General features: G+C 45.3%; 1 protein-coding gene across 7 annotated transcripts in view; it reads right to left on the bottom strand.

Moving 5' to 3' along the window:
- Positions 1-20,398, bottom strand: part of NCOR1 (nuclear receptor corepressor 1) — a 2,268,409-nt gene that overhangs the window by 2,028,938 nt on the left and 219,073 nt on the right. For all 7 annotated transcript variants that reach the window (XM_069615218.1, XM_069615220.1, XM_069615222.1 and 4 more), the window contains exon 5: positions 8,090-8,266. In XM_069615218.1, coding sequence (XP_069471319.1) covers positions 8,090-8,266 — 177 coding nt within the window. The remainder of the gene's footprint in view (positions 1-8,089; positions 8,267-20,398) is intronic.

Raw genomic sequence — 20,398 nt, 5'->3', positions numbered from 1 at the left:
CATATATATCTGTATCCCATATATATATACACCTGTATCCATCCTGTCGCTATATATCTGTATGCCGCTATGTACGTTCCCACTGTCCTGCTCGTGCCTGGTCTCAGGCGCTTCTACCAATAACCACCATATCACACCACTACGCCTACTCTCGACTATACACCATCATTCAACCAGAACACAACTATACCCCTGTTAATTCAGCCTAGCTGTTCGCATAGGCGTCCCTCAGGCCCAACGTAGCCAGAACCCAGTCTAGGTGTCCACTCACCAGACTGAGCACATCCAACTGATTTCCTCAGCACCACACATCGCTAGGAAGCAGATCGCATCCAACAACTACACCAGCTGCACACATATCCAGTGCACCCACGCACCGTACAACACTCACCCTCCCTACTGACTTGAACTACAGTTTCCAAGGGCGTTCAGCCTACCAGCGCTTTGAGATCATACCAATGATGCATAAGGCGCTATACAAATGCCAAGTAACATAACATAACTTAGCCCTAGATTTATCTGCGACAAACTGTATTTAAATAAATCATTTATTTTTACATACATAGTGCTTCAGTGTTTCTTTGGACCATTGGTATTACTATTTCATTTGTACTGATTCTACAGCCCTCTCTCCTAAAATGAGCCTGGATACTCGGTCTACGCTACCATGTACTCAAATGGTACAGACTTATACTAAGAGTGGAGTCTTGTATGCCTCAGGTGAATGGTTTTGATGACTTTGGTAGCACTTCAGAAAATCGGTCATAACAAGAGAGATAAGGAGGCCCCCAGAAAACAGAAGATGTGGGTTGTTCAGGTTAGGTCAGGAGGTGGCAGACCTAGAGACCAGCAGTAGGAAGGATGGTGGATACACTTTTGAAGCATGAATTAGTGATTGAAAGTAGTTCTGCAAGGTGAGTGTGTGAAAGAGTAAATATTGTGGTTAGGTGAGAAAGTGTAAGAACCGACTGAAGGCAGTGAGTGAAAGAAGGGTGTCCGAGCAGTGTGGCAGCTGGAGTACCAACAGAAGTTCAAGAGTGGCAGAGACAAAAGGGCAGTTAGATGGGGAGGTGGATCAAATGTTGAAAAGGGAAAAAAGGCAAAATGTAAACAAGAGCATGAGGTCATCCAGGGCTGAATGAATGAGAAGTGCAACTTGGTCTGCTTTTTATGCTATTATTGGCGATTAATTGGGTCATTGACACATTTTTGAACATTTGATACAAATTATTTATTTCTTCATGTTCTGCATGTCCTCTACTAGAGTTCTAATCATAGAAAGTGGACTTCAGCTTCGAGTAAGTATTCAAGAATAGTTCCTTGAAGCCGAAGTCTACTTTCGAGGATTAGCTACTGCCCTCCGTGTTTGAGAGAGGTAGGCAATCATAGAAAGCTGAGACAGGCCGGGCAGCACCCGCTGCAGTTTTATTCTGAAAAAGAAATTGGAAAAAATGCAGCATTGGGGCCAATTATTGCTGGGGGAGATCACTTGGCAAGTTGCTGGTGGGGTGCCTGACTTTTCCCTTGTGCCCCTGCCCCACTCAATAAAAAGAAAACAGCTGCAGAGGCCACCAGGGCAAGACCCCCCCACAATTGTACTTAGTCTGGCCTTGCAATGGCAGCCCCCTAACCACCACTCATTTACACACAAAAAATCCTGTGGGGCCGTTAGGGCAAGACCCGGCAACCTCCACAATTGTTGCTTGGAGGTGGGAGTTTGGGGCGGGGGGGGTTCGCCAGGTCTTGCCCTGGCAGCTTAACAGGTAAAGATGCAGCAACAGTATCCACAGGGGCAAGCCATGGCGCTCTTTGTTGCAAAGAGTTTTAAAATATTAAACAATATGGGGGGCTACAAGAGCAAGGCCCACTGACACCCCCTGCAACAATTGGGGGAGGTCGCCAGGCCTTGCGCCTTCCCTTCCCGGACCCTGTATTGTTGTCTTCCAAAACTAGTGGGTTCACTATTCGGATCCAGCCGATTACTTAGACCATCTATACAGGATTCAGCCTAATAGTAAATTCACTATCCCGTAAAGCCCTAGTAATATTACATTTTTACCCTGTTCCATGCCCCCCCTTCAAATTGTCTCTCATCCCACCACCATATTCCTTCCTTTTAACTGCAGCCTGTTTATTTTTTTAGAATCTTATTGATTTGCGTACTTTCCATTTCTTTGTTTATTTTTTATTTTTTAAAAAATGGTGCTGCTAGTGTGTCCAGTTTTGTTTACATTTGCAACGCTGTACAGGTCACACAATGACGTTTGCATGCGCTAAAATGAAAGCTTCATCACACAGAATTAATTTTATGTGGGATGTGGATGGTGGTGTCATCCACTATAGCACCGCTGTGCCTGTAGTTGCTTTTCACTACATGCAAAATTTGTTTACAACTGTTGTTTTTCCTGACGCTTTGGCTCATTGTATCTTAGCAATAAAGCACCATGCTATTATGTCTGAAAATGGGATTGTTTGTTCTTGAAGGTTTTTCTTCATTTTACATTAGAAGAGTGGTTCTGGTACCCCTTTTTTTAAAATTAAGTTTCTGCTTGGTTTATTTTGACACGTTTCGGTTCAATTAGATTTATTTGGTACTTGTTTTCTCGGGCGTTCTTTGCATGCATTGTTATCAGGCATGTCTCTTAATCTTTTGAATCTTTGACATTTTGCTTTTATCCAAGAAGGATCACTAGATCGCTTGACCATGTGTGGGTTTTTTCCCCTAGACTTTGCCCAAAACGCATGGACGGGATTTTTTATCTTTTTCCTCAAGCTTCAAAATGAAGATATTAAAGCATGACCACAAGTTTGTTTAATGAAAAGGAGGCTTATTGAAATGTTCCAAAGAACATTTGCAACACTGGTGGTTTTTGTACAACTTTGTGAGCACTTAGCATCTAGGAAGTGTTCACTGGTTGGTCTTTCGTGAGATTCTGCCTAGTCATACCACTAGCCTTCATTGTAGTGCTCCTTGCAGGGGAGCAACAAAGGGATGACCACAGCCACCCTTATAAAATGCTGGCCCACCAACTGGTCCATTCAGTTATGTGTGTTTGTTTTGGTATGCCACCACAAGATTTCCAGTGTTGCCACCCCTATGAAAAATGTCCGGTTCGCCACTGGCTCCTTGACAGTACTAACTGTGAGGAACCCAAGGTTACCTCCATAATTTTATCCAAGGCAACACTAAACCGGATTTAAGAACAGACATGACCTGAAATCTCTGTCCTCTCTTCTTTCGTTGGACATGTCTAGCCCACAGCAGCTGACAGATTCTGAACTAACATCTCCAGTCACACCGATCATTGGTACTGCGGCGTGGAGGCCCTACAGGGAGGTGCTGGAAAAGCATCCGCAACATTCTAGTGGTTGCAGAATAAAGGAAGCTAGTCTGACAAAAACAAACCCTAAAGAGAATTTAGGTTGTTCCAACAGTAGTAGTGGCAGCAGGAGTAGGAGCCGTATTGGCAGTGGGAGTAGTGACAGCGAAACTGAAGGCAAGCAGTCGAAAGGTGAAATTAACAGACACAGGAAGAACCAGAGTTAAAAGAACAGTAGTAGTGATTAATGGAGAAGACAAAATTATTGACGGAGACTAGAAATCTGTATGCGACACGAAGAAGGTAAAGGGAAAAAGAGGTGCAACACAAGTCATTGAACATTTGATTGTCGGTTTCGGCAGGAACACTTGTTCCAGTGCTGGCAGAAACTAGGACTGGATAAAGGGGTTCCAGCTCCGTCCGACAGGCACATCAAACATACCGAGCCAAAGCTGGGGAAGGAGGAGGCTCGGTCAAGCGTGTCAAGAACACTCCAAGGAGTGCCAGATTGACTTGCGGAGCGAACTGCAACCAAGCCCCTTGCAGCTTGCATGGAACGGAGCATCACTAGTAATTGCTGGGCAACCTGCGGACTCCCAGGAGAACAATGGTCCCACCGAGAACCGGAAAGAAGCTAGCCCGCTCGCTGTTTGGGAGCAGTCAGCAGCTCATCATAGCGAGTCGCTGACACTGCAACGCAAAGAAATAAAGGACAGTGACAGGAAGTGGGACAAACTCTCCCAGACTACCGTGGCGGGCAGAGACCTTGACAGGAGGGAAATGTATCAGACCAGCTGTGTGGGAACTTCCTGGGGTCAACAGGGGCAGGTAGTGGAAGCCTCGTGACATCCCTGGAAGACAGCATAACACAGGGAACTAAGGAGCGAGGAAATGGGCAGTGGCGGTGAAGTTGCTAGCATCCTACGGTGCTGTCAAGGTTCACTTACCAACAGCTAAGTGAACCGGAACGCAGGTCAGAATTGACAAGTACCGCTGGTAAGAAGGGGGGTGAGGGGGGGGTAAAAGGGGCATTTAGTGCCTACTAACCAACTATTAGGAAAGACTATCGGACACATATGAAAGCAGACCAGAGTACCTGAACAAATGGCTTACCCCTGAATTAAAAGCATTGAGGAAATCTAAAAGATCTGCCGAAGCCAACTGGCTAAAAAAAAAAATCTCCTCAAAACATAGCTCTCCTCAAGACAGCCGCCTGCCACTTACAAAAAGCCATCAAAACCAAAAGCGACACATTCAACAGTAGAATACAAAATGCCAACTCGAAGAACTTTCCACCATCCTCAGGGAATTGGAATGACCCATACCTCCTCTATCCACCTGTGACAAAGATGCCACCTGGTGTGCCAACATCCAGAAGGCACTATTAGACAAAATAGCTCTACTCCAGACCAAAATAGAAACCAAAGGAATCCTCCTAGCTGCGAAAGGCACAGCCAACACCAACCAAACCCACAAACCGTGTCCTCACACAGAACTTTACGAATTCTCCCGTCACCATTACGCAGGTAGAATCCATATTTGCCGGCCTCAAACCCTCTAAATGTCAAGGAGACATCTGTCCAGCCTCCATTATCAAAGAAGGAGTCAAAGACTTGCCTCCTTCATCACAACACTCATCAACTCCTCTTTCGCGTCCTGCTCTGTACCCAAGAATCGCAAAGATGCCTGGGTCAAAACTCTCATCAAGAAAGCTACACTAGACTCAAGCATTCCCACAAATTACCGCCCCATCACCACTGTCCCATTCCTGCTAAAAATCCTGGATAAAGCAGCATATATTCAAATTCTGAACCACCTCGAAACGCACAGCCTTTTAGGCCTCCGCCAATCAGGCTTCAGACAGACACGGCACGGAGACAGCCCTTCTAGACCTGAATATCCAAAAAGATGAGGCCAAAGATAAAGGACACCCCTCCTTCCTCCTACTCCTTGATCTCTCCGCAGCCTTTGACTTAGTCGACCACAGCATCTTAACTTCGCACCTAACCACATCAGCCTCCTCACCCAACGCAGCCAAATGGATCCAATCCTTCCTAGCTGAAAGATCCATGAGGGACTTTTCAGATACTGCCTCAGCAGACCCTTCGCCCATCTCATGTGGAGTTCTGCAAAGCTCCTGAGTCTCCCCCACCCCTTATAACATCTTTAACAAGATGTTATTTGACCTCCTAGATGACATGAAAGTCCCATACACCAACTGCGCTGATGATACTCAGATCCTCATCACGCTCAAGCTCTTACGAGAATGACTCCTCCCACCTTAATGAAATCTATAGCAAAATTCAAGACTGGATGGCTAAGCACGGGCTTTGTCTAAACAATGACGCAACCGAGCTCCTTATTGGCGCCAAACAACGCCTTAATAAACTCAACCGACAATACAACTCATTCAATATAGACGGAAACGTCATTGAGGTCTCCAAAAACACCAACACGTTAGGGGTCTACCTCGACTCCACCCTGTCACTCTCAAGACAGGTTAATGCCACCGCCTCCTCTTCGGCCTAGACCACTAAACTAATAACTGCCTGTAGACGTTTCTTATCACAAAGTTGTATCATACTAGTGAGAGCACTGATACTATCAAAGCTGGACTACTGTAACTCCCTCTATCTAGGTACCCGTAAGAAAAATATCCACAAACTCCAAATCCGGCAAAATATTGCTCTTAGAGCAGCCCTCAACATTCCACGCTATGACAACATATCCCAAGCCAGACAAACTGCCAAATGGCTTCCCATAAAAGACAATCACTTTCAGAACTCTCATGATCACACACAAATGTCTCAACAAATTCTGTGAATAGACCACATCTAGACCCACCAGAGCCAACTATGCCCACTGCCTTAGCATTCCCAAATACAGACTGCAAAAATCAGGCGGAACCAGCTTCCCAGTCCTAGCTGCAAAAACGTGGAACTCCATGCCCCCAACGATGAGACAACCCCTCCTTCCCAGCTTTCTGCTCCAAAGACAAATCCTGGTTTTTCTCCACAATCCCTCCCACCTAATGAACTTCTATGAAACCAGCCACTGCCTGTATATTTTGTAACAATGTCGACCACAGTTTTTCTGCTGCCTTCAACATGTACATTTCTGTATATTCCTGTAAATTCTTATATGACCATATCTTATTGTAATCTTATTCCTCTCCTATGCACACTTTAATTTCCCACATGTGTGCATATTATCTCTTCTCTCTCCTTGCTATTTGTATTTATACCATGTATGGAACCAGAACAACAAGTGAAGCACCTAGCTACCTTAGGGTTCAGCGCTCTATATAAGCAAATAAACAAATAGGCTAGTGGACCCGAGTACCTGAGTTATCAACCACTGCCAGGCTTTGAAGACTATTTGTATGTCATAGCTCCACCCTATATACTCCTATACTCGGCATTGTTTATTAGGTTTCATTTGGGCACTTTGCCCCCAAGGTCTTTTACTGGCAGTTTGGATAAAAATCTGAACCAAAGTTGCCCACTTTGTGATGGATAGAATGAACATTTGGTGAATTTTTTGCTCTTTTTCCAGGGCGTGATAAGAGCTTAGGAGAAAATAATGGGTTGCACTATTTATTCTCCTTGGTGTAAGAACTAGGGGGCTATGAATCACTAAATCTGTTGAAAATGTGAACACTATTTTTTGTTTGCTTGTATATTCAACGGACATGCCACAAGAGGAATAATTTGCCAACTTTAACAAACCGAGTTTTATCTGCTTTCTGCACCAGCAATTTTTGACTTTTAATCTGTGTGATTTTATAATGGTTTTTTATTCATGTGTTTGAAGTATGTTCTATTTCTACCCGAATGCCCTCGCTGAAAAAAGCTTTTCAACAACATATATGATAAATAAAACAAACGTGTAAACAGCTACAGGTTGGGCAGAAAAACATGCTCTTTAAACTAAAAACCCGCTCTACCTCATCTCAGTAACCCTAGGACATAAACTTGGCAAAGTTAACAGTGGTAGGCAGAATATAGAACAGGTCTACCTGTTTATGTATAACAAGGCTGTGGGACCATTTAAAAACAGAAAAGAATTTGTGCATATAACAAAAGATTTATAAAAACATCACTGTGAAAGATTCTTATAATAACCAGAAGAAAAGACCAGGAAAGTGGATTGTCCCCCCCTTGCATTTTCACACCCAAAGAAGGGGAGAAAAGCCACTTCCTCTGTCGACAACCAAAGCCAAAAAGGGGGCCAACATTATTTTGGGTGGGTGAACTGATACACAGGGACTGTACATAATCCAAGTGGATGTAGATTGCAGGAAAAAAGCCACGTGCAATTTATTATTTTCCCTTGTAGTAGATTTTGCAGCAACTGAGTGCGATGCTCAGAAAATGTTTTGAACACAGGACAGTGGGTACTGTTTGACATCCTGACAAAGACTGGTCCGCTAGTTCGTTTTGTTGGGTTAGGGGAAACCCCTCATAGAATTAGTGATAGTGAGGCCTTTTTCCCCAACCCTTTTATTATTTGAATAAAAGTAGTTGTGTAACCACCAACCTTGTGTTCGTTTCCTTACTCCAACGCCTCACAACATGGCATGTTATTTCCTTGATATATGTTTAGGTTGTGGCCACTTCTCTTATTTAAAATTGCAGCATTTGGTCACTGTTAAAAACTGCAAATACCCCTCAACAGCATCAAACTGACAGTGTCGGCCCTCTATGCTGCTGTACACCAATGTGTCCTGTAAAGGAGGAGCAGCAATGCTGCAAACCTCACCAGCGTACCTGTTTCTTCTTCAGCTTCAGGATCTGCTGTTCAACTTTGGCAATCTCACGGTCAACACGGTCCATGCTCTGGATGAGCTCCTCCTTTGAAAGCTTTGATGGTGAGGCATCGTCAGCACCAGCTGGCCCAGTGAGCGGGGAGGGTGACCCATCATGCTTACTGGCAAAAGCATGATCCTTGAAAAGAAATAAGTAGGGATAAGTACAATTTAAGAAAAACACAAGCAGTTAAAGGTCAGAACTACACAACACATGTAAGCCTTGGTCTTGTAACCAGAGCACCAACAATCGCCCAATTCAGAAAACTCGAACGGGTTCAGTGTGCTTTGTTTTTTCAGATCTTCCACGTTTATTATTCAATGTTTCCAATTGAACTATCAGTCACAAATGAAAAAGTAACAACACAACAGTTTTGCAGCTTTATAGCAAATAAGTGCCAAGGATGAGTATACACGTCCTTTTTACATAGACTTCAATAATAGCCTGGCACTTGAGAGGTTAAATATGTTTTGTCACAACATTCGATTTGTTATTTTTTTTATACAGATCCCTACAACAACAATTTAAGCTTTAACCCGGAAGGTTACTGTAAGGCAAAGTTTGAATGCAGTACCCTCTGGGAACACTACACACAACTATGACTACAGGTGTAAGCAAACCAACCTTTGGTACAAGTCTGTACTACACAGTTTTGGTAGTGTGTTGAGCAGACAGGCCGATCTCAAGAGGGGAATCTGAGCAGTAATGATGTTACACAGAGGGTACAATCACAGGTGTTCAAATAAACTTATACTCAAGGTTTCTTGGATAAACACTTTTTAATTTATCAGTTATAAAACATTCATTAGACGGAGGCAATCATATCATAATAAAACAAATATATTTCAATACTTTTCAAGAGGAGTAAAAGGCAAAGGTTATCAAAACACAAAAAAGACTACAATTATTCTTAGACAGTGCAAATACTTGAGTTCACCCGAAGAGTCAATTAAATTCAATAGGCTAGGCCAAAATCAATGGGCTAAAGTCTTGGATAGGTTAAAGTGGTTCTGGTAGTTAAAAGTTCTTGGAAGTAGTTTGTAAAAAGAAGAATCATATGTTTGGTCACAAGCTGATTAGGCCTGCGAGTTGCGAAAGTTTCAAGCACTGTCGCTGTGCGAGGCAAGTTCTCAATCTTGTTGTATAGTACCTTAAAATGAAGAAAAAGATGCAGCTGATCTGTTCCTGGAAGTTCCTGCAGATCTCGCTGTTCCTGATCCTCAGTCGTGGGAACAAGAGGGAGGACGTCGAGGGACTCCTGCACTGCACTGGGACGGTCAATAGCTCACAACTGGCAAACTTCAGTGGCTGTTTCGCATTTCAGATACCGCAGTAGTAACCACGCTGGTCCTGGCTGTCAAGGTGGACTGTCCTTGCTTCTGAGGTCCCACACTCAGCTGAGGGGGGTCAGGCTTGGTCAGTACAACATCGTGGGACTCAGGAACGCTTTCGGCAAGCTTACAAGTAACGCACAAAACTGGTGTCCCTCTCCCTAGCTCTACGGTTTCCTGCAGCACTCTGAGGAAATGCAACAAGCTTTGAGATGGGTGTCCAGGTGGCTTACTTGGAGGTTGATTGGCCCTACCAACTCAAAGGGAGAAGTCTTGGTGATTCGGACCAGCAGCAGGGCTTCAGCGGGCAAACCAACAGTCCAGGAGTTGCAGAAGCCGTCCTCTTCAAGTTCTTCGTCAGTTCCTTCGTTCAGTGGTCGACTCTGCCTTCCAAGCCAAGAGACTCTCCTTTTATTCATTTCTCTCCCATTCATTCCAGCAGGGTGGCTGTCCTTGCCGGACAGTCAGCCAGCCAGTCATCAGAGTGCATTTGGGTCTCCTAGAAGACTAAGCACAGGGAGTTTCGGGCACCTCCCACACTTCCGTCTACCCCAGACACTCTGGAGCCAGAGGCAGGTTTCACTCCTGAAGCCTGCCAAAGACGAATGAACAAAGAGACCATACCTGGTATGGCGCGCAGAGAAAAACTCTAGAAGGACCTTTCCATAAAGACATGGTGAAAAAAGAAGACTGGGAACCATTTTAGCAACGATGGGTGGGTGCCATCTTGAAATACATGTCTCCCACGGTTTGACGTTACCGGAGCTACGAATAGTTTGCGGTCGGGAAAAAGCATGGTAGTTGGTTGTAAAACCACTGCCACCAGCCATTCTGAGAAGAAAGGGTAACATTTGACTGTTACATGAGTATCTAGACACAGGGGATACTAGGTAACCCCTCCAACACTCTATAGAAAGAAATGTACTGCACTAAGCGAAGTCAATTTCACTCCACTGTTCTGGGAAACAGTAGTTTATCCCAGATAAGTTAGTTAAACTTTGGGAAAGCCTGAAAGGCTTCCCTGTGTCACTGCACTGAGGGTGCTGTGTGACAAATGAAAAAGATGCCGCCTATGGAGTTGGTTAGACTCCAAAACCAAAGAAAACACAAAGTTAAAACGCATATCAAAATACATGAGAGAGTGGGAAAAGGGGACACACTCTCTCCAGGTAAAAAATCAAGTCCTCAAAATCCAGCAAAGTTGCTGGCGGTCTTTAATGTAGAGGGAATTAGCACATTTTTGAGAATTCCCCCTAACAGTTACCGACATGAACTTCTAGATCCTTTGCTTTTCTATGAAATGTTAAGGATGTGATCGTTAACGATTGCCAATGCACTATTCACATACAGGATTGATAAGTGTTAGAACATCAACCCACAACTGTGTTGCAGGGCTTTTCTCTATATAATAGAATAATTCGTATGACTACAGGGCGGTAGGTATAGAAGAGCCAGAAGAAACACTTGTGTATAGGCGCGCTACAAATGCCATATCATATCATCAACGCTAGATTCTCAAGAGGGTAGTTGGGTGAAAAAAATTAGTGTAGCAAACACACAGTAAGGATGCCCACAACATAGATTAAACTATATTCCTTAGAGTAAATTGGTAAAGGGGAGAAACAGTGCATTTAAGTCCAAGGCCTGACATCAACGAAGGACAGGACAAATCTTATGTTTGTCTCTTGGTAACTACCAGGATCCATGGGAAATATTGGGGGAGGGGTTAAGGAGATATTTCCCGAATTGTAAATGTGCAATGTTGGATTTTCCGGTAGGTGAGTCATCCCAGGAGAATGATTATCAAATTGATTCTCAATCTGGATTCAAACACCAATAGGATTAGGGCAGGTGAAAGTATCCGAGATGCCTCACAATTGTAGGTATGACCATTGTGTGATAAAGTTTTGTTTATACAGCCGCACAATCACTTGTTCCAAGAATATACAGTGGCTGATATAGACTGCAATATGAGCATGGAGACCTGAAAGGTATGCATTTTTCCCCAAACTAGCTTAATTCTTTGCAAAATCTTGTGTTTAGGTGAGTAAATTCAATACCCCCAAACGGATCAATTTCATGCCCAGCTACTGCATTTTGTCTGAACCAACCTACAAGGCAATTTACACCCAGGCCCTACATAGATGTCTCCCTGTGGCTCCATCAAAGTCTTCCACCAATGTTCAGGCAGGTTCCTCTGATTACCTGTGTCTAAAGAATGTGAGGGGGGGGGGGGAGAGACTCATTTTATGTTGAGTTAAGGGAAAGTGAGTGTAAGAGGAAACACTACTCACAGTGTGAGTGAGGAAGGATCCACTGTAATAGCAGTTGGAGGAAGCATGGGTATGGTGTGCGCATAGCTGCCAAGTGGACTAGTCTTCCATTAGGTAAGAATGCAAGATGCCTCGCACAGGACAAATTTAGAGTATTTCAATGCACTAAATCAGGATCATGCGCTGCATGCACCATGTTGGGGAGAAGTCCCATTTCTGTGCCAATTCCCTTCAACCTTAGAGATCCCCCAGCACTTTTGCTGGACTTTAGGACTTAATTTTAACCCTGGCATGAGCGAGACCTTTTTCTCCAGGCTCCAGGCTCCAAAAACAAAGCAAACACAAAATCCAAATCGGGTCAACACAAATGAGAGAATGAGACCTTTTTCTCATTCTCTCATTTGTGTTGACCCGATTTGGATTTTGTGTTTGCTTTGTTTTTGGAGCCTGACAAACTCAATATGCATCTACTTTTTTGTATGTTGACACACACACCACCTTCAGTGCAGTGTCACAGAGAAATCCTTTAGTTTCTCATAAGGTTTAAATACCTTTTCTTATGTGAACTAATGTTACCAAGAATAGTAAAGTGGAATTGACTTTACTTACCTTTTCTCTTTGTGGGTCCAGCACACACCATCTTATGTGGAGTGCTGCGGGTTTACTTAGTAGCCCCTTATTCTACATTAATTTGTAACATTTATTGTGTTACCCTCACTACTTTAAATAGCTGGGGACAGTGGTTTAGTTTTCCTACCATTGTGCTTTTCTACCACAGGCTGAATACTAAGCGGCAGGATAGCAACCATGGGTGACCTTTTTGTCAAAATGGCCCTGGTCTTCTTGGTTTGCCATTTTCTCTTTGTGAGGTCTTGCTTGGGTTTTATTCTGCTTGCCAAGCCAGGTTTGAGCCCTTTGTTCATTTTGCCTTTAGCGGGCTTCAGTCCTGAAACCTGCCTCCGGCTCCAGTGTGTCTGGAAAGGCAGGACGTGAGGGAGGTTCCCGAAACTCCCCTGCCCTTTGTCTCTAGGAGTGCATGAATTCAACCAGTCCTGATTGGCTGGCTGGCCCTGCTGTTTGAGTGACACCATAGGCTGTGCAAGAATGGGAGAAACCTGCTTAAAAGGCGAGGTATTTGGGACTAGAGGAGAATCGACCACTGGGAGAAACACCAGATGAATAAACTGAACAAAGCTTGCTGCATCCTCCTGGACCTTTGAATTGCCCGGTGAAGCCCTGCTGCTGTGCTAAAACTCCTTTTTCTGATCGATAAGAGAAGCTCCAGACGGGACGACTTCTTCCCTTGGGTTAGTGGGACCAACTAACCCCGAGACAAACTGGACCATCTTCCCCGAATGGCTGTACTGCTTTGCGGCTGCAAGAACTGAGTGCCAGGAGTGGAAAATTCCATAGGCAAGTGCAACGTCTGCAATCCGGCCAGAAGCTTTAGGAGTCTCCCAAAGACTCTCCAGAAGCAGGACGACCAGCGCTCGAGTCCCCTCACCAGAGTGCAGGACTCAAGGAGCAAAGGAAGCCCAACCGGTATCCGAGATTGGCAGTGGTGCTATTTACCACGCGATGCAACCGCGAAGTGCCACTGATCCGAAAAGAACACGTAGCTGCCGAGGGACTCCAAATTGCAGCCGCAGGAGTCCTCCAGACATCCTCCCTCTTGTCCCCACGACCGAGGCTCAGTAACCCAGGACCGGCATCGCTGCAACAGTACAGAATCCAGCTGGACAACTCGTCTTCAAACCAGAGGTACTGTTTATACTTGGGGTACTTCTCTGTGTCTTTGGCTGTGCTCTTCTCTGTTGAGACTTGCATTGGCTACTTTTGTTAGAATTGATTCCAACTCTGCTTTTCACACGTGTAACAGCTTGTGACCCTACAAGTGATTTCTAAAAAACTCTTTGTGCAAGACTTTTAATATCCAAGATGTGCCTCAGCTCCATAGACTGTGCTCCAATTGACTTTGGCTGTCCTGGCTCCCTGCAGACCCTTCTAGTCCATTGACTGATATCTCTGTCCCTCAGAGGTGTTAACTTGTTTTAAACTGTTAATTCTGGGAAAGGCTTGTCTAGATAATATGGAAGATTAATAGTTCTCACCTATACTGAGAACATGTTTTAACCTTTTTCCTTCCTTTAACCTTTCCTTTCTGCCACCTCAGAATCTGCAAAGTATAATAAGTCATATATAAATGCCATAACTGTTCTTATGAATGAAGTCACCTACGGGTGTAGGAAGTGTGAACAAACCTCTCTAAAGAGTACCTACTCTTTAGAGATGCTGCAATGTTGATGCTGATGCTGAAATGTTGCTGAACTAGACATCACTTGGTGGAGTAGGAAGCAAATGTGGGAAGGTGGGGCAGTATATCTATCTGCTTTAGTAAAGTTGGATTTATCCATTAAAAGTGATGAACCTTATTGCTGGGAAGCAAGAGCAGGTGGATTTGGAGAGGCTTCTATTTTCAGTCTTTTTTAAAAGGTCAGCGTTTGCAAGCATACACCACTATTCATGAAAGGAATAAGCATGTGTATCATGTAAAACCCTTTATCACAAAATAAAAGGTACTAAGATAGGTGACCAGTTTGATTAAGGGCACTTTTTCAAAAAGTAAGAATGGCAGTCAAATGTGGCTTGTTATTTAGTTCCTTGGAAAAGTGCATAATCTCACACGAACAATATGAGGATAACTCCTTTTCACATACTCTCGCCAATTACACAGAGTGTGTTGCCTATATACAAATAAAAGTACATTTTAGATAAAGAAAAATAACAAATGCGAAGCATATGACATACATTACTCACCGTAATCGTATTTCTGATTATATCTGCTTAGCGTCTGAAATCTATTAGTAATCGTAGAGCATTGCATCTTTTTTCGAAGATCGAAAGGGACGTCTACAATGGCGTGACTGTAACACTATCCCTAATGTGACATGAAGTGGACCCAAAATCCCTCACATGTCGAGGTCCCACTGTTTTTTTCTCTCATGAGGGAGCCTTATAGTCTGCCTGAGCGAGTACATAAGATTGGTGTAAGAAGTCTATGTTCCTTCTACTCCAAGAGGGGAGGCAGGGTGGCCGTGTGTGAATCTAAGCAGCTACAATCATCAGCAACACGATTACGGTGAATAATGTATGTCTTCTGATGCTTGTGGATCTTCTTAGAATCACATGTTGTGCATAGACTAGCGAGCAGTACCCAGAGATGGTGGTGGGATGTGTGAAGGAACAGTAGCAAAGGGATGTCTTGGCACCGCTTGTCCCACCTGAGAATCAGAGCTAGTGTGTGTATCTAGGCAGTAGTGTTGTGTAAAGGTGTGCACAGAACTCCAGGTTGCTGCTTAGCAAATGGAATCTAGAGGAACATTTGCAATGAATGCTATGGTAGCCTCTGTGTCCCGATTCGAGTGAGCTCTAAGCGTGAAGGGTAGATCTCTCTTGGCAAGAGTTTAACACAGTGTGATGCAGTTTATGATCCACTTGGAAATAGCTGATTTAGAGGCAGGGGCCCCTTCTCTACCAGCTGCCACTGATACGAAGAACTGGTTTGATTTTCTTAGTGCCTTTGTCTTTTCCAGACAGTAAATTACTGCTCTCCTCAAATCTAGTGTGGAGGCTCCTTTCTGCCACGTTAGTGGGGTTTTGGAAGAAGGTGAGCAGTTCTAGGGACTGGTTTACATGGAACTTTGAGATCAATTTAGGTGCAAAGCGTGGGTGTGTGCGCAAAACCACCTTGTCTTTGTGAATTGTGACAAAGGGGTGAAATGACAGGCCCTGCAGTTCACTAACTCTCCTTATAGAGGTGATCACCACTAGGAAGGAGTCTTGTAGGCGAGTGCCTTAGGCTAGCCTTGTACAAAGGTTCAAAGGGAGGTCCCATAAGTCTGATAAGAACATTCAGGTCCCATCCGGGAGCTGGGTTGGAGATAGGGGGAGGAAGTCTCTTTACACCCTCCATAAAAGCTTTAATCACAGGAATCTTCCACCACGAAACCCTGATCTGAGACGTGGTGTATGACGAAAGAGCGGCTTGGTGGACCTTTAGGGAATTGAAAACCAGTCCTGAATCTAACATGTGAGTTAGATACAGGACAATATCTTTAGGGGAGCAATCAATAGGACTGATGCTCTAGGCAGTAAACTAGGTAACAAAGCACTTCCACTTACTGGATTAGCAATGTCTGGCGATAGGTTGCCAAGCCTCTCTGCATATGTCCATGCATCTCTGATGGAGTTGAAGGTGCCCGAACTCTATGACTTCAGGAGGCAAGCTGCTAGGTTGAGTGTTTGTGGGACATGGATGTAGCGTCTCTCCCTGATCTTGAGACAGCATTTTGTACAGGCATAGCAGCTTCCTGGGAGGGGAGACTGACATCGCCATGAGATGAGAGAACCATGGCTGGCGGGCGCACAGCAAGGCCGGCAGGATCACTGTGACTTGTTCCTGGTGCATCTTGTGCACTATCCTGCTGAGAAGGGGAACCGGGGGAAAAGCACACGTAAATCTCCCAGACCATGTTATAAAGAGACATTTCCCCTTGGAGCGGTTCTGTGGGCAGCTGGAGGCGTAGTAGGGGCACTGGGCATTTTCCAGGGTGGCGAATAAGTCGATTTCTGGGGAGCCCCATTCTGCAAATACATTGAATAAAATGTCCTCCTGTAGCCGCCACTCGTGCTCTATGGGTGGGGGGGAGGGTGTAGGAGTCTCTGCCGCGTATGTATGCCAAACAAGTTCCCCTGGAACATGTGATGAGGAACATATTGTGTTTGAGTGCCCACTTCCAGATGTTCTGGGACAGTCTGGACAGCCCTAGACAGTGGGCGCCCCTTGTTTGTTCAAGTAGTTAATGGCCAGCGTACTGTCCTTGAGGACTAACTGTTTTCCCCTGGAGGTGTGACTGGAAAGCTTTCAGGGCCTTGAACACTGCTAGTTATTCCAATAGGTCGATGTGATTGGACGCTACTGCTGGAGACCACACACTGTGTAAGATCTGTTGGAGATGAGCTCCCCCCACCACCGACAGATGTATCTATGGTGAGTGGCTTCTACTGCAGGGGTGGTGAAGGTTTTCCCCTGCTTAAGGTTTTTCGATTGACCATCACTGCATAGGCTGAACGAGGGCTGCCGAGACAACCACTAGATCGGCCGACTGGCCTGCCACCATTGGCTCGAGTCACTCTTGCATGGGGCACTTGCTTAGACGAGCGTGAGGAACTGGGTAGACTCAGGAAGCCATCATCCCCATCAGTCGCATGGCTTTGCATACGGTCATCTGGTGACTGGCTACATAGTGAGGGATCTGGAACACATGTTTTGAACCCTCTCGGAGGGAAAGACAGGGCTGTCTTCTGTCCGAATTAAGAGTCCCCAGAAACTGTTTGCCTGTCTGGGGGTTAGACTGGATTCCTTTTCCTCGATAGAGAATCCTAGGTTGACGAGGGGATCTACCGTCTTCTGGGTATTTGGCTGGCCGGTTATGAGCCAGTCGTCGAAGTAGGGATAGACTTCCTGCGCAGTTCAGCCGCAACTACCGTCAGTACCTTTGTAAACACCCTTGGGGCTGAGGCAATGCCAAAGGGGAGAACCTTGAACTGATAGTAGGTGTTCTCCATCATGAACCTGAGGTACTTTCTGTGCGCTGGCAACATTGAAATATGAAAGTATGCATCTTTCAAGCCTAATGTGGCCATGTAATCCCCTGCTGCAGCAGTGGTATTACCTCATGAAGCTTTGTCATCCTGAACTTTTGAGGTTTGACATACAGACGCAGGTCTAAAACAAGGCACATGGTGAGATCCTTTTTGGTACACGGAAGTACACTGAATAAATACCCTAGTTTACCTTGAGAAGGGGACGACTTCGATGGCACCCTTTTCCAGGAGGACCTGAACTTCCTCCAGCAGAATGAGCATGTGTTCTGGCGACCGATGTCTGCTCCTTGGTGGGTGGTAGCAAGGTGGTCGGAGAAACTCAATACAATACCCGTGGGCAACGGTCTTTAGTGCCCACTGATCTGAAGTGATCCCCTCCCAGGCGTGGATGAATGAATACGGCGACTGCCGACCGGGGGAAGCGTGGGAGGGGACCCCAACCGGCAAATCAATTGGAGGTGGAGGCCGGGGAGCTTCTGGGAGTAGAGATTCTGCCTCTACCCTTGCCCCTACTACAGCTTCTTTGCTGGTACTGGAATTTGCCAGAGGAGCCCTGATAGAGGACCAGGGAGTACCATTCCACCCCCTCCACCCACGACCCATATGGACCTTGGGGCGAGTCGAAGAAAGATTGGCCACGAAAGCACCGGCAGGCGTTGGAGCCGCCACGCTGGTGAAAAGGTTTAGCCGTAACCTGGCTAAGTGACTTCAAAGTCTTGTGCTCCTTTTTCACCGTTTCCAGGGCATCGTCAACCACCTTTACCAATAGATTGGATTTCTCCACAGACTCGTTAATTAAGGAGGCTTGTGTCTCGGGTTTCACCCCAGAGTTCTTTAACCAGGCATGCCTCTTGAGTAAGGCACTTTGAGCAAGGGTACGTCCAGTGGTTTCAGATGAGTCCAGAGTGTTCTTGAGGATATTCTGGGTCACTTGTCTGCCTTCTGCCACAACCGACAGCAGACGTGATCGGGTAGGCTCTGGATCCTCCTGCAGACCATCCTGTAGTGGGCCCCACTGAACATCACTGTAGCTCGCAAGGAGCGTGGTGTTGTTGGCGATCCTTGTGGAGTAGACCGCAGAGGCAGTGACCCGCTTACCAAGGGCATAAAGTTTTTGCAGTCCTTATCCAGAGGTGATTCTGCTGCGGACAGTGGCACCCCTGCCCTTTTGGGAGTGGTTGTAACACCAAAAAAGTCCAGTGTGGCATGACCCCTAATATAGAAGAGGTCAGAGGGGGCTGGGCGAAACAATTTTTCCACCCAGGGATTGACTGCTTGTTTAAGAGACTGGGACAGCAAAGGAGGGGCCAGGCGCCTTTTAATAGTATTTAATAAGGGGATGGCTTGTCTAACCGGGGTCTTTTCCTTCAGGATATCCTCCATGGAGTCAGAATCAGGGGCGGCTTTGTGTGGAGCAATTTTGACATGGTCGGCTGCTCTCTTCAAGAGGGAGTTGAACAGCATTTGGTTGTCAACTGACGATGAATCTCTCTGCCGAGGAGTAGTAGGGGGATCCAGACAGATGACGTTTCAGTCAGTGTTATGTGGTGGTGTGTGCCATGAGCCCTGATCCTCTGCCTGATTCCAGTCTGGGTCTTGATAAGCTGAGTTTTGATCATAAAGGTTAAATCCTTCATAAGAAACCTCATGGGTCAAGTCATCAGGGACGTCAGATTCAAGGCTCTGTCATACTGGTCTGAAAAGTCGAACTCAGCCATCTTATTCATACACTGTTCAAACCTCTTCCTAGTCCATCCTGAGGAAGCTTAAGTGTCAGGAGGTGGAAAGGGCTGCCTAGAAGGGCATGAACCCTTTTGTAAGGCCTTAGAAAGAGGCTTGGGGGCCTCAGAATAGTCCTTTTGATGTTGGACCATTTGCACAGCATGTGATTCTAAGCAGATCCACAAGCATCAGAAATTAACATTATACAAGCCACTGCGCCATTCCTCTTTTAGCCGCTTCTAGTACAATATGTTTTTGTGCAACTCTCATGTTAATAAGTAAATGGGGGCACTAGTATGCCTTCTTACATCTTTGTCGCTTATGCTGGATGCTTCCTCTTGTACTGTTGACTTAAGGATTGCCATCATCCTCTCAGTTAACCCCTCCCAACAGCATATTTTATGGTGGGCTCACGGATAAACTCTTGTGCAAATTACAAAACGCACACAACCGCAATACCAAACTGATCCTTGGACTGAAAGGCTGGACTAGATTATCCCAGCATTGAGGTGGCTTCACTGGATGCCTGTGAAATCGAGCAGTGAATTGAAATCCCTTTGTCTAGCGCGCACACAGCACGTCACAGCCATGCAATGGGTACCTTGTAGCTACACTCGTATCTATGCATTCGGTACTTTAAAACAGCACACCACCCTAACCACCTGAATAGAAGTTTTAAACTTAAGCCAACCTCCCAAAGATGCCCTTTATTCAGTCCTGTCAGGTACAAAGGTGGAGGGTGGTACCAATCTCAAGGCTCATCCCTATAGAATTCTTAGCCTCTAATAACAGTTTCAAAAAGCGTAATCGAGGACTAGCAACCCACAGTACGTTCAAGTGTATGAATCCTGCAACCACTTAAGTCTTCTATTCACAGTCCTGCTCCATTATGGGTCATCCCGCTCCTCTTTCTTAGTTCCATTATTCTCCAACAAAGCACTCCAAAGCACACGAACATCAGCGGAAGTGTTAAGAACATTACATAATATTTAATTGCCAAAATGCATAAATTCCAGTGTGGCTTTTTTAATCTTGTTTGAAATGTTTTCATCTTTAATGTATGCACATGTATTTTAGTACACTTGTCCTAACACTATCTCCACTTATAAACCCTTTCCTGGGTTAGGGGGAGATCACGGCTCACTGTCAACATATGTCCGGTATGACCTCAGTGCAAACTCCAGCCCCCCACTCATACGAGTAAACTTGCATATCACGCTTTGGGCTCACTCTCTCATGCAGTTCTGCCTACTACCTATATAGTTTGCATATTTCTT

This window comes from Ambystoma mexicanum, chromosome 9 (genome assembly GCF_040938575.1).
Source record: "Ambystoma mexicanum isolate Mex_15411 chromosome 9, UKY_AmexF1_1, whole genome shotgun sequence".
NCBI classification, from domain to species: Eukaryota; Metazoa; Chordata; class Amphibia; order Caudata; family Ambystomatidae; genus Ambystoma; species Ambystoma mexicanum.
This window is presented reverse-complemented; position numbering and strand designations above follow the sequence as displayed.